The sequence below is a fragment of the Carassius carassius genome, chromosome 12, assembly GCF_963082965.1.
Source record: "Carassius carassius chromosome 12, fCarCar2.1, whole genome shotgun sequence".
Lineage (NCBI taxonomy): Eukaryota > Metazoa > Chordata > Actinopteri > Cypriniformes > Cyprinidae > Carassius > Carassius carassius.
In genome coordinates, this window is record NC_081766.1 from 8,599,213 (window position 1) to 8,614,905 (window position 15,693).

The 15,693-nt window shown below is 37.4% G+C and overlaps 1 protein-coding gene and 1 pseudogene across 1 annotated transcript; both read right to left on the reverse strand.

The window, feature by feature from the left end:
- Positions 1-762: 762 nt before the first annotated feature.
- On the reverse strand, positions 763-3,880 carry LOC132154148 (eotaxin-like). Its single transcript, XM_059562759.1, has 6 exons — positions 3,762-3,880; positions 2,590-2,743; positions 1,740-1,857; positions 1,453-1,628; positions 1,291-1,369; positions 763-1,167 (listed from the first exon to the last, which is right to left on the reverse strand). The coding sequence occupies exons 2-6, from the start codon at positions 2,666-2,668 to the stop codon at positions 1,122-1,124; spliced, it is 498 nt and encodes a 165-aa protein (XP_059418742.1). The 5' UTR covers positions 2,669-2,743; positions 3,762-3,880; the 3' UTR covers positions 763-1,121.
- Positions 3,881-6,999: 3,119 nt separating this feature from the next.
- Positions 7,000-7,999, reverse strand: LOC132155333 (C-C motif chemokine 2-like; annotated as a pseudogene).
- Positions 8,000-15,693: the final 7,694 nt, after the last annotated feature.

Here is a 15,693-nt window from a genome sequence, read left to right on the forward strand (position 1 = left end):
CAAACCATATATGATTTTTTTTTTTCACTGTAGAGCATTATACAGTATGATTTAAAAGATTATAATTATAATAACTAACATAATATCCAATGATAATGTAATGTTTGTATAATAAATACACAGTGACATAGTGGAAAAAGTAATTAACAATTACTTTACATTTACACTCTACATTCAAGGTCCTGAAAATGACAAAAGACAAAAAAAAAAAACCACTGAAAATCAGCGTCATCTTAAACAAGTCGACTGGCCTAACCGCTCTGACCAACTTATACAATTTTATTATTAAAGGAGGAGGACATCGCACATCTGCCTAGACATATAGTATTTGTGGTAACATGGCTGCCCAGTGGAAGACATGACTATATGCTGGTAATTCATTTACCAAAAGACTGGAATGAAAGCTGTGATAATACATTTCCAGTGGTCAGAGTGAAAAACACAACAAAATGTCTTATCTAGGACTGGGAATAATTATTCATTTATAAATGAATAAATTTTGTTGTTGCTTTTTCCTTTATGCACTACTCTATTGAAATTGTTGGACCTTTTGTTTGTTTTTTGCCCTTCCTAACCAATATTCTTACTGGTGGTTACATGGGGCTGAATGAGAGACGTGACTAGAATATGGCTTCAGCCACAGATGGGAATTACTCAATCAAATTGATAAATGAATCCCCAGTTGTCTAAGTGACAGAAAATACAGATAAGAAATTTTGAAAAGTTGTAAGGTATATATATTTAATTGAATCCATGCCTTAACATTGCTAGCCAATTGTTCCGTATAAATGAAATGAATTTATTCTGAACTTGATATGTCAGAACCATACACGCAAAAACAATATGAGCAAGTTGTATGTATATTAAAACAATACATACAGTCATTATTAAATCATTAATAAAATGATTTTACATGGCACAATAGAGACAAACATTAGAGTGAAAACTTTGTTGATTTTTCATTATAGTCACCTTATACATTTATCATATTTAAAAGTCATTCAGCCATCCTGATAACATCAGTATACACTGTGTATATATAAGTTTTCAAAAAATAATTTTTAAAACCGTAAGACAGAAAAGTAAAAACTTTAGAGTATTTAGCTCACTCATTCTTAAAATCAATTCCCCATTTGAATCTTGCGGAGCCTTTTCTTGTTACGAGACCTGTTAATGAAAAGAAATGTATATTTAAATTTTAAAAAGTCATGGTTTAATTAATTATTTAATTAATTATCTACCAATTCGTTACTGAACCAAAACTTCATATTGTGATAACTCTGAACTTGCTTTAAAGATCTCATGAGATGGAACGGAATGTGACCAGTTTGTTTTGTGGAATGGCAGGAGCTTACTGAACACCCATCTCCTGTTGGAGAAAAAAATATATATATATATCATTTTATACAGTCACTCATCAAAATATTTAAAAACTTCTGTCTGTTTTCTTGCCCCCAGTGGTGATCCTTCCTTGTGCTGTAGGTGTAGTTGGGATCAAGTTTGCTGTACAAGGCTCTTTGGAAGATTCCTTTGTCAGTTTCTTTCTACTATCCACCGACTTGATTGCTTTCTTAGCCCAACTGTCATTTGGATCTGAACAAATAGTTTTGTTTCTCTTGGTGTGAAATCTGTTAGGGGGGGAATTGATTAACTGTCAATATTTAATTATCCACCATTTGATTACTGAATTTGAGTAAATAGATAATAATAGATGTAATAGATAATAACTTTGAACTTGCCTTACTGCTTTGATAGGACATAGCGGTGCAGTTTGCATAGAATAATTCACAATGTCTTCAACTGGAATTTTGGTGTCTGACACTTTTAAACAGCAACTTGGTGTACGTCCATCCTCTACTGTAGAAAACATCATTGTATTCAGGTGAGTAATCATTACATTAACAGTATAAGATTCACATATACATTCTCTTATAAAGCTATAATTTCAGATCAACTTTTCAGTCAAGTGGAAGTCACTGAGGTCAAGCCACAATATATAACCAAAGAGTTATGTTTTCTTGCCCCCAGTGGAGATCCTTCCTTGTGCTGTAGGTGTAGTTGGGATCAAGTTTGCTGTACAAGGCTCTTTGGAAGATTCATTTGTCAGTTTCTTTCTACTATCCACCGACTTGATTGCTCTCTTAGCCCAACTGTCATTTGGATCTGAACAAATAGTTTTACTTCTCTTGGTGTAGAACCTACACATGGGGAAAAAACACTGATCTTATAATTTAATTATTTATCCCTTTATTACTGAATCTGTTTAAAAATGTATATTGTGTACATACATATATTATAAAACCATGAACTTGCCTTACAGCCCTAACAGGACATATCCCCACATATTGTATGCTATATTTCAAAATGTCTTCAACTGGTATTCTGGTGTTTGACACTTTAAGGCAGCATGATGGAGGTGTCTCATCATCTACTGGAAAAGAACATCAGTAATAGTATTCAGGTGAGTCACCATGGCATTCACAAGAGATGCACCTACATGTACACTCTCTCATAAAGCAGCAGCTCAACTTCTCAAAAGTTACTGAGGCCAGAACATGATATTACTCTAAAGAGTTAAATAAATCTCACCTGATCCTTCAATACTCATCCACCCCATAGAGAAAAGAATAGCAGTAAACAGAGTGAACTTCATCTTGTTCTGTTTCATGCTTCTAATGGTGGAATTCTTGGTTGGGATGAAGTTTCTATGTCGAGGAAGGTCTTTCAGGTCTTCTGTCACAACCTGAAATGACAAATAATAAGGCATAAATATGTTCTTTATTAGCACTACATGGCTTATATTCTAGTAATATGCATGCTAATAAGCAACTTATAGGTGTTACCTATTCTAAAGTGTTAACAATTTTTTAAAGCTGTTAAGACAGAAAAGTAAAAAACTTTAATTTTACAGTATTTAGCTTTTACCTTAGTATTTATTTAGCTTAGTATTTACCCATTCTTCAAAGAAGAAGAAAACACTACTCATCTAATTAAGTAACTGATTTACTTTCATTATGTAGTGTTAAACAATTTATACAGAAATACTTACAATAAATGATGCACCTTGAGTCGCTCCGACTGAATATGTTTATAGCTATGTGGCATGTTACCAAAATGCAAACATTTGCAATAACCAGTTAAAATGCAATTTCTATTATTTTTCTATTTCTATTTAAATTTTCTATTAATGCAATTATTGTTATTTTTAGATGTGGTGTTTGCAATTATTCCCTTGTACCCTGGTGCACCAAAAACAAATAAAAACGTTAACGATTAGTATGTTTACTTCCATTATAAACATAATCGAAAGATTTAATACAATTTAATCGCAGTATTGCCTTAATCGCATTATAATAACATTATGAGAGTACAAGTCTTATTACAGTAGATTTGAGTTCAGGAACATCGTAGGCCTATGCCAGACTCACAACCTGCCTTGAGACTGGGTTGCAAACGCTTTCCCAAGTCTTAAATAAGAAAATGAAAACGAAAGAAAGAAGGTGCAGATTTTAATCTAAGAACAAATGTCACATTCCGAGCAAAACAGTATCTTCAATAAACGAACTTCGGGTGTGTGTCACATGATATGTGGCACTCAAAGTGGATATAGCATAAGAAGGTATTAAGTTAGTATATTTTTGTTCGCGTATTTATGCGCTCCAGTTAAGTTAGGTTATTTCGATCGGATGGTTATTTAGAACTGCTCATCGCTGTCTATTACATTTAAACCTTCCCACTACACTATTAAGTGATCTGATTACCTGTCAAGCCGAAGTATGATGAATCAACAGAAATGGACTATAAAGTTCAGGATTCAAATTCCATGAATAATAGGTTATACTAAGCAGCAACGATGTGGGTGGGCCCAGGACCGGATTTACGCATAGGCATTCTAGGCACGTGCCTATGCTCGCTCGGTTTAGGAGGAGGGGGGACGGGGGGCTAAACACAATGAGGAGATATATAATATGTTTTTGTTATTGTTATTTTTATACTGTAGCCAAACCTCAATATTTATGTAATTTAAATAGTGAAAACTCACCATACACTGCATTCATCCACCGTGAAGAATAAAAACAGAAAAAAAAAAAATACTAGTGAACTTCATCTTGAAAAGGTTGAAAAGGTCTGCTGAGGGAGGTCTTTCAGAGGTTCACTGGCACGTCATTCAACTGCTGCATGCATGCATACAAAAAATAAAAATAAAATAAAAAAATACATTTTTTGCATTTCAGACGTTTGTGAAATCTTGCAATGTGAAGCCAAAACGTTAAGCACACTCAGTACCCTTTTAAAAACCCCAGGATGTGTCCTAATCAAATAAAAAGAGAAAATGCAGATAGCATATTCATAAAATGTGGGACACTGAAAAGTATATGATAAAAGGCCAAAATTACTTTGATTCATGTGGAATAGTAAAAAGCTTTTGGTATGGTTGAAACATGGGTAATTGAACATTCTCAGACAAATAATACAATATGATGCAATAATGAATTTATTATAAAGACATTAAGAAACTATTATGAAAAGCCTATGTTGTCATGTAGATAGAAAAGTGTTAAATGCACAGTCAAAATTTCTTGACTGTTCTCTAGTTCATTTAACAACAGGCATAGGCTAGGTCTTTTTGAAGGCAAAATATAAATTCTTGCCATACCTAAACCTACCTCTCACACTTTTGACTGACTGAAGGACTGTCCCACATTAGGTATACTGTCCCACTTTTCGAAACCATATTTCCTAAAGTGGGACACTAGGGAATATATATATATATATATATATATATATATATATATATATATATATATATATATATATATAGATAACATAGCAAATGTTTAAACTGAGAAAGTTTACAATTTTATGCACAAAATGAGCTCATTTCAATTTTGATTTCTGCTACAGGTCTCAAAATAGTTGGGACGGGGCATGTTTACCATGGTTTAGCATCTCCTTTTCTTTTCAAAACAGTTTGAAGACGTCTGGGCATTGAGGCTATGAATTGCTGGAGTTTTGCTGTTGGAATTTGGTCCCATTCTTGCCTTATATAGATTTCCAGCTGCTGAAGAGTTCGTGGTCGTCTTTGACATATTTTTCGTTTAATGATGCGCCAAATGTTCTCTATAGGTGAAAGATCTGGACTGCAGGCAGGCCAGGTTAGCACCCGGACTCTGCTACGACGAAGCCATGCTGTTGTTATAGCTGCAGTATGTGGTTTTGCATCGTCCTGCTGAAATAAACAAGGCCTTCCCTGAAATAGACGTTGTTTGGAGGGAAGCATATGTTGCTCTAAAACCTTTATATACCTTTCAGCATTCACAGAGCCTTCCAAAACATGCAAGCTGCCCATACCGTATGCACTTATGCACCCCCATACCATCAGAGATGCTGGCTTTTGAACTGAACGCTGATAACATGCTGGAAGGTCTCCCTCCTCTTTAGCCCGGAGGACACGGCGTCCGTGATTTCCAACAAGAATGTCAAATTTGGACTCGTCTGACCATAAAACACTATTCCACTTTGAAATAGTCCATTTTAAATGAGCCTTGGCCCACAGGACACGACGGCGCTTCTGGACCATGTTCACATATGGCTTCCTTTTTGCATGATAGAGCTTTAGTTGGCATCTGCTGATGGCACGGCGGATTGTGTTTACCGACAGTGGTTTCTGAAAGTATTCCTGGGCCCATTTAGTAATGTCATTGACACAATCATGCCGATGAGTGATGCAGTGTCGTCTGAGAGCCCGAAGACCACGGGCATCCAATAAAGGTCTCCGGCCTTGTCCCTTACGCACAGAGATTTCTCCAGTTTCTCTGAATCTTTTGATGATGTTATGCACTGTAGATGATGAGATTTGCAAAGCCTTTGCAATTTGACGTTGAGGAACATTGTTTTTAAAGTTTTCCACAATTTTTTTACGCAGTCATTCACAGATTGGAGAGCCTCTGCCCATCTTTACTTCCGAGAGACTCTGCTTCTCTAAGACAAAGCTTTTATAGCTAATCATGTTACAGACCTGATATCAATTAACTTAATTAATCACTAGATGTTCTCCCAGCTGAATCTTTTCAAAAATGCTTGCTTTTTTAGCCATTTGTTGCCCCGTGCCAACTTTTTTGAGACCTGTAGCAGGCATTAAATTTTAAATGAGCTAATTAAGTGGATAAAAGTGTAAAATTTCTCAGTTTAAACATTTGCTATGTTATCTATGTTCTATTGTGAATAAAATATTGGCTCATGTGATTTGAAATTCCTTTAGTTTTCATTTTATTAAAATTTAAAAAACGTCCCAACTTTTCCGGAATTCGGGTTGTAGTTTGAGATTAATAGACCTATCCCAGGGGTGTCAAACTCAGTTCCTGGAGGGCAGTAGCCCTGCAGAGTTTAGTTCTAACCCTGCTCCAGCACACATATCATGTAGTTTTCAAATAAACCTAAATGATTAGATTAGCTGGATCAGGTGTGTTTAATTAGGGTTATATCTAAACTGTGCAGGACTGTGGCCCTCCAGGAACTGAGTTTGACAACCTTGGCCTGTCCCATTTTTGACTCCCTCCCACTGTTAAAATGTAACTAAGTAATTTTTACTCTGAGTAAATTTTAAATGAGCTACTTTTTACTTTTACTTGAGTAGATTTTTTAGACTGGTACTTTTACTTGTACTTAAGTAAAATTTCATTAATGTAATGGTACTTTTACTTGAGTAGAATATTTTTGTACTCTTTCCACCTCTGATTCTAAGTAGTATATATATTTAACATAATAATATATCATATACTTTATTACTTTATTATTGTGATTTATTAACCAGTGTAAAAATTCTCGCTGCCAGGAATTATGAAAGAGTTTGTTTTTACTCAGAAATAACATTACCAGTGACAGACATAAAGTTTACATTTAAAATAAAGCCTAGCTTTTTTTTAAAAAAAGAAAGAAAAATACATAGAAAATATAAAATAAAAACACTTAGAACAACATTTCCCACAGTTTTTGTCCTCACACTTCCTTTTCTTCCTGTTTATAATCTGATTTCATTTCTTTGGGACCCTTATATGAGACCCATTTGTGGTTGTCTTTGGCTTTTCCGTATACTCTTCTGTCTTTCTGGTTGTCACTCTGTTCCACTGGCTATTGAGTGGCAGCTCTGTTGCTGTTATCGGTTCTGCCCTTCCTCTTCTCCTCTCCGATGATGCTCCTTCTGCAGGGACAGGATCCTGCTCTCTGTGCTTCATCTTTGCTTCATCCACCTTCCGCATGGCTCTCTTTGTCCAGGCATTGTTAGGATCAGAACAGAGTCTTTTCCCAGATACAGTCTGGATCCTGGAAAGGAAGCATGGAAAGGGCTCATTTTAGTAGATTAATTTTTTTCTGTACTTCTAGCAAAGATAACTTTATATTAAAATATTTATATTGCCTTTATTGCAATTTATGTATTTTTTAGCAAAGTCAAATGGACAGTCTAGTTTATCTTATGACTTTGTCCTTTTAGGGACTTACTTACACAACTGCTGTTATAGGACATAGTTCTTTAGTTTGTATCCTGTAGCTCAATACTTTGTCCAAAGGCAGTCTGCTGCGACCTAGTTTGAGGCAACAACTCAATGTAGGTCCATCTGTACATGTAAACACAATAATGACAAATTAATTTCAATGGTTGATTATTTATCGTTCATACTTCATGTTGATTGAATGTTTTAGTAGTAATGTTTTAGTGAGTATTCATTTTATTCTCACACAAGTCAACATATACACAAAACCACTCGGTTCTACATCAGAGCTACGGAGGTAAAGTCTCAAAACCACATTTGCAAGCTTTAACTTTACTCTTTCTATTTCAAGTGCACCATTCTACAAGTCATAAAGGCAACTTGTTCGCAGAGAAAAACTTACCAGCGAATGCACTGAAGGACCCCAAACTGACCCAAAAAACACAAGCCGTGAAAATCAGCATCACCTTGATCAAGTCGACTGCTCAACTGTTTTGACCAACTTAGACAAATGTGTTATTAAAGAGGAAACCACACAGCTGCCTACCTGCTAGACAAATAGTATTTGTGGTAACATGGCTGCCCAGTGGAAGACATGACTATATGCTGGTAATTCATTTACCAACAGACTGGAATGAAAGCTGTGATAATACAATAAATCTAAGTATAATAAATAAAATAAAGGCTAATATTATATAATAAATATTATAAAAAACAACAACATTTTATAATATTTTTTGAAAGCAGTATCTTATGCTCACCTGACTGAATTTGTTTTGATCAAAAATACAGCAAAAACAGTAATATTTTGAAATATTATTAGGCTATCATTCAAAATAGTTGTTTTCTTTTTTAATATACTTCAAAAGTAATTTATTTCTGAGATGTCAAAGCTGTATTTTCAGCAGCCAGTACTCCAGTTTTCAGTGCCAGATGATCTTTCAGAAACCATTCTAGTATGAAACATATTTTATTATTATAAATGTTGAAAGCAGTTGTGCTTCTTAATATTTTTGTGGAAACTGTGATATATTTTTTTCAGGATTCTTGATAAAAGTAAACTGCAAAACAACAGCAATTATTGAAAATTGATTTAAAACAGAAATCTTTGTTAATCTTATTAATGTCTTTAATGTCACCATTGATCTATTTAATTAATCCTTGCTGAATATAAGTTTTCGAAAATAAAAATAAAAATCTTACTGAGCAAAACTTTTGAACAGTAGTGTAAATTACAATATTAATGCAAGTTTTGGGTCTTATTGTGCATAATTCTCTTTTCATTGCTTTGTCCTTGTCCTTACATCGTCTGCCTCTGAAACAATCCTATTTCTCGACCTGAAACAATACCTTTCGACCCTTCCCACCAACCACTGTCCCAAATGTTTGATCCAATCAGTCTCTGTCAAATTACAGAAGTAAAACTAGTTTTGAACAGTGATATGTGTTGCCTTACGATAAGTACAATAAACTTCTAATAACCAGTATGGGTTTTGCATATATAAAGTCAAATAATAACATTTCATCTTTCACTGTCCACTGACGGCCAACGTGACTAAATAAGAGAGGAAAATGAGAGGCGTAAAAGACAAACCACATCCAAATATGTAAAACAGCTCATCCGTCAATAAGCCACAGGTACACTTTCACCCTCACTCTAAACCAAATGCAGCCCTCCCATGTGAAACTGCTCCTGAGCTTATCTACACCTGACTGTACTTCCTGTGTCATCACACATACAACATCGGTCGAAAATGTGTTAATGTCTTTTATGCCTCTAGATTAACATGCTATGATGAATACTAAGTCAATAAATAGAACATATATTTGGTGTCATAAAGAATTTGATAGAATTTGCTTAGTTAAAAGACCATTTTTAAGCGCATGTCATGGAAATAACACACGTGGAAACTAAACAAGGGGGAAAAACCATCCAAACCAAAGCTAGCTCTGTGTATTAGCAGGTTCTTCCTCCTACAATTTGGTCTGCAACACTCATGCAGTGGCAGGTGCTCCACATCCCCTGCATGAACCCTCATATTGAGCTCTCACAGTGAGGTTTTGCTCTCTCACAACCTCCATACTACTACTGTGGAAAGCATTGAGTCTTTAATTTCAGCCATTGTGGAGCATCAGTAGGCCAAAGATGTACTGTTCCATCATGCCATCTAGTTTGCACCCATCTTTGACTGTTCATTAATAAGGTAATCTTTGATAAACTGCTTATAATGTTCATCTTTTGTAAGTCATTTTGGATAAAATCATCTGCTAAATTAATAAATGTAAATGTTGTGGCTGGCAGATGTCTAGTAGAATGGAATACAGCTTTAGTAGTGTTATTCTGGGTGTGTTGTTCTGTTGCTCAACTTGAATAATACGTTCGACAAAATACTCATCTTTCGCTTCATTCTGTGCCCCATGGGTGTTAAACGAGAGCTGGTAGAAAGTTGTCTACTTGCCATTTAGCACAGCTGGAAAACCACAAGGAGGTATGTAAGATGATGACTGGCCAAATTAACCATAGGAAAGAAACGAGGACATTCGCTATTCCTCAGAATTGGGGAAGTGGGTATATATAAACACAATGACCTACTTAAGCGCATACTAATTTATTATTTGTGTGCTAGAAGAACAGTTAGAAAATGTTATTTTAGTTCTGCCTCCTTATTTTAACTAGAAAAGAATAAAAATCATATTTTGATCAATTTAAAACTAGCAGCAATTTACACTTATTGTAAAAAGGTAGATGCTATATAGCACACTCAGTGTAAATTATACTACTTGAACCAAGCAGCAGTTGTTTACACTAAGTGCAAATAGTGATAAATTATGTATAAATGTGTAAATAAAAGTAACATGCTATTTGTTCTAAAGGTTAAATATCTGTTATCTTAGTCAAAACAGCCTTTGTACGGTTGGCTGTTTGTACTTTTGGAAATAGACACTTACTATACCATTTACATTAAATGCATTTAGCAGACACTTTTATCCAAAGCAGTGCATTCAGGCTATACAATTTTTTTTTTTTACCTAACATGTGTTCCCTGGGAATCAAACCCACAACCTTTTGCACTTCTAACACAATGCTTTACTACTGAGCTATTATGCTTTTTCACATTTTCAACTTTAACAACCGGTTTGGACTACAACGTATATTTTCCGGGGTTTTGTGATGTCACAAATACCAACAAATAGGACGAGACCTGGTTGAGCTGCTAGTGTTATCACTATGTCAGAGACACGCTAGCTTTCCCAAGGCAGACAAACTTAGAGTGGTTACTATCATCCAGGTTTAAATCATGCTCAAATTGATTTGATTTTGACGCAATATTTACACTAAAGCTCGCAGGCGGCTATGGTAAGGGGCATAACATTTCCTGACCAGGCACAGAGTGGTGCCAATCACAACACACACTGACCTACTGTAGCCAATCACTCACCGCACATTTTGTATTTTGTAAAGGCTGGCCTTCATTTGATACAGGAACCATTAGAGCCATTCATGCCAGACTGGGGAGAGAGGTGTTGTAATAATGTATAATATATGAAAAATAATGTTTTTTGAACAACCTATTGAGAGAATCATCTAGTACACCCCCAAAACAAAACCAAGACTTTGTAAAAGAGCATAATAAGAGGCCTCTAAATTTACCCCAAAAAGTCTTGTATAGTTCTTGATGTCTTTGGGGGTTTTCATGCTTTCTGTGCTGTGTAGAATTTAGTCAGAGGCATCTAAATTTGGTTTATGATGTTTCATTGCCCACTACTGTAACATATGGATTTCTACCGTTTTGTAGAGTGCTTATGTTTGTGGAAAATAACATTTAAGTTTTCTTCAAATGCCCAGACAGCGGTCCATCTATTTTCTGAACAATCACTTCAATAATTTCATTTGACTAAATATTGATTTTTAAGGCTACATGGATTAAACAATCACTTCAAAGTATTATGACTCAGAGGATTTCAGTTTATTTGACACCATTATCTCTACACGTACAGTAAAATTATAATAATATAAAAACTTAATTGCATCTTTTAATAATTTTAATAAAATAACATTTATAGATATATATAATATGAAACCATGATCTGCAGTTCTTTTGTTTTATTTTACATTATTCACCAGCAGGACAAATCAAAAAAATTTCAGCTTAATGCCTTCTTGTGCGTTTTTGTGAGTGCGGATCATGGTTTCATATACTAAGTGATTTAATAGACTGATACAGCAAAATATAATATTAAGTGACAAAAGAGCATGGTGCAAACAGCTTTGTAGATATAAAACATATAAAATATAGAAAACCTTAAAAAATACAAAATCATTCTGGTCAATCAATAATTTTCATTAATAATAAACTAAAACTGCCAGTAAGTGGTGGTAAATGTCTTGATGATTAAGTGGAGTCATTTTTTCATTCATTTGATTTGTTCAAATTGCTGATTCATTCAGGAGTGAAGTAAATGGTTCTTTATGAATGGTTCATTGAATCATTAGGCTTGTTCAACTTGAAGCGGGTCATCAGCATCAGACAGATCCGTGTGTGACTTCAAAGTATTGCAAGAGCTTAGAGAGCAGACAACTCCTTGTGCTTTTGAATCATTCTCGCGGTACTTTGATGTCATACACCAATCGGTCTGTGCAGCGCCACTTTAGGTACTTGGCACTTCAAAGCCAACGTGACTATGGCCAATGGTTCAGTGTACCAAATGGTTCACCAATTCATTCAAAGCGTGGATTAAGAAATTAAATGCTAATGTGGGTTGCTCGGAGATGAAAGGTTCTGATTTGTCTTTATATTTTGGTTGGCAAAATTATGCAAAACAGACAAACTTGTGTCTAAAATAGAAAAATATTAACTTCTGAACTGTTGTATAAGATGAGTATAACATTTGCACTAGTATGATATTGCACTTAGTCTACAGCTCATGTGATGTTTCTGAACTATGTGATGTAAATACTGTATGAGACACAATTAGGCATTTTGCTCCATATCTTGAATTTTAGGGATATTCTCTAGGCTCCATCAGGCAGTAAGTTGTTGCTCTGCCTCATATTAGTCATCAGTCGACTGTATGAAATGGCAGATGATCCACATAGGTCTCGGGCAGGGCAAGTGCGTTAAATGCGTTAATAATTTTAATGCATAATTTTTCTCCATAATTAATTAATCTAAGTAACGCACTAAATTACTAGCCTATATATATATATATATATATATATATATATATATATATATATATATATATATATATTATGGGTCTATATAATATATATAATGGTCTGATGACCTGCTTCAAGTTCAACAAGCCTAATGATTCAATGAACCATTCATAAAGAACCATTTACGTCACTCCTGAATGAATCAGCAATTTGAACAAATCAAATAAATGAAAAAATGACTCAATAACTTAATCATTAAGACAGTTACCACCACCTATTGCCAGTTTTAGTTTATTATTTCATTAAATAAATATTTTTATGTTCATAGTAATAATAATAAATTAAGAAAATAAATTATTAAAGTTATAGTTATATATAATAAAAACATTTAGAACAACATTTTCCACAGTTTTTGTCCTCACACTTCCTTTTCTTCCATTTTACAATCTGATCTCATTTCTTTGGGACCCTTATATATGTGGTTGTCTTTGGCTTTTCCGTATACTCTTCTGTCTTTCTGGTTGTCACTCTGTTCCACTGCCTATTGAGTGGCAGCTCTGTTGCTGTTATCGGTTCTGCCCTTCCTCTTCTCCTTTCCGATGATGCTCCTTCTGCCGGGACAGGATCCTGCTCTCTGTGCTTCATCTTTGCTTCATCCACCTTCCGCATGGCTCTCTTTGTCCAGGCATTGTAAGGATCAGAACAGAGTCTTTTCCCAGATACAGTCTGGATCCTGGAAAGGAAGGATACTTTGTAATTAGAGCTCATTTATTCTAGCAAAGATAACTTCATATTAAAATATTTATATTGTCTTTATTGCAATATAAATGCAGTACCACACGATCGATCACATCCTCGACGTCGCTACTGTCGGCCATCAACCATTTGCGGCAGGAGTCCCGGAGCTGCTGTGCCATCACGAAGGGTCGGACAGACTCTTCCAGTGTCAGGGTCCTGAACCTCTGTCGATGTTGCTCCGGTGTCCGACCGACCCGCTGGAGGATGGCACGCTTGAGGTCCTGGTAGACCAGGAGGTTTTGGACTGGCAGTTGGTGGGCGGCTACCTGCGCTTCTCCTGACAGAAGGGGGATAAGCCGCATGGGTCCCTGGTGGGCCATCCTCGAGCCTCTGCCGACTTCTCAAATAGATCCAGGAAGGCCTCCGGATCGTCGTGAGGCCCCATCTTGTTGAGCGGCAGAGGAGACGTGCTGTCCTTGGATGAGGGGATGGCCCGAACCTCCCGGTCCACCCAGCTCCGGAACAGCTCACGGTCTTCATGCTGGGCTCGGAGGAGCGCCTCGAAGCGTTTGTCTTGCTCCTCCTTGATCGCCAGCATATGTTGATGTTGTTCCTGGTGAAGACCAGCGAGCGACTGGATGATGTCCGCAAATGGTGTACCTGACGGGGACTGCATGGCGGCGGCGATCTTCTTCCTTCCCGGGTTTCGGCACCAGTGTGATGTGGTTCGGCTCAGTTTTGATAAGGACGAAAGAAGACAGGGGTCGGCTTGAGGCTGGGACTCTCTTTTATTCTTTAACCCAAAAAAAACGATGCGCATCAATCGTGATCAGCGTGCTCATGCACAAAAATAACTCAAACTTCTTTTCTTGCAATCACTCCCAGCAGCGCCAACGAGGTCCCAGCTTGTCTCTCTCTCTCTCTCTGTCGTGCTCCGGCTTATATCCGGTCTCTCCACGCCAATTACTGAAATCAGACACAGGTGTTCATCATCTGCACTTGACCTACTTATGCCTCGCTCTGCTCCGTCCTCTCTCTCCCGCTACAGAGTCCGCCAAACCATGCCCCCCCTCGCCACACAGTAATATTTTGAAATATTATTAGGCTATCATTCAAAATAGTTGTTCCCTTTCAAGGGAACTTCGAACTGGGTCCTCTGAGGGGACACTATAGGGAACACCTCGTCGTGACCCGTGTCTGAAGCATACTTTGAAAAACGCCAACGTGTTGGCCGGCGACAGCCTCTGACGTCACTACCAGCGCGACTATAAATACGCGCCCGTAGGACCCGTCACTATCTTCTTCTTCTTCATTGACTGTTTTGTTTGAAGCGTGCATCTGAGAAACGACCAAAATGGTAAGAGCGATCTATTATTGTTGTCATGGCATCCACTAGCAGGCGTTTAAACAGTGTGTACATCCGTGTCAGTGTTATACGGCACACACACTCTTTGCGTCTCTTGTTTGGGCGGAGAGCACGCGCGTGATGTCCTCGAGGGGGCAATCTGCGTGCACTGCGAGCGTTTTTCGGTGAAAAAGCTCCTCTCTCGTTTGCCTCTCTTTTCGAGGAAAGAGGGACAGCCATCTGGATCCCGCGGCTCAGGACCCACCGTTGCCGAGGCACGGAGGAGGATGAGCTCGGGGGGATTACAGGTGGATCTCGCTGAGGAGTGTAGAGAGGGAGGAACTTCCGGAGGAAGATGCGTTGTCATTAACCCTTTCTTGTACTGAAGTTAGTGCTCTGCTGGGTTTTTTCCCAGGAAGAGCAGGAGATGTCTGAGAGTGGAGAAGAAGCTGAGGCTGAGCCTTTCTCAATCCTCCTGCCCTGCGTATGGGGAGCTGTTAGCTGCAGAAGTCGAAAGGGAATGGAAGAGGCTGTTTTTCTCTCACATCCATCGGTTTCAGCATACAAGTTATGCTGATATCGGGGGCATGCACGAAAGCGGCTATGAGAGGATGCCCCCTGTAGGGAGATGCTGGCTAGCTATCTCTCTGTGGGGGAAACGTCCTCTCTCAATTACCCCTTTTTTAGATCCCGCTTAAATGGCAAAACTTACGCAGCACCAGGTCAGGCGGTGGCTTCGTTGCACATGATGGCAGTGCTTCAGGCTTACCAGGCTGGCCTGCTGAAGGACCTGGATACCGTCGAAAGAAAGGAGTCCAGGTCCGAGCCCGAACAACACAGTGGTCCTGACCCATCTCGATCTGAGGATCTTAGATGGGCACAGAAGGCTAGTGTTGTGGCTCGCGCTCCTCCCCCGCCTACGGGCAGGGGCAAGAGGAACCACGGGTCACGGTGTGGTA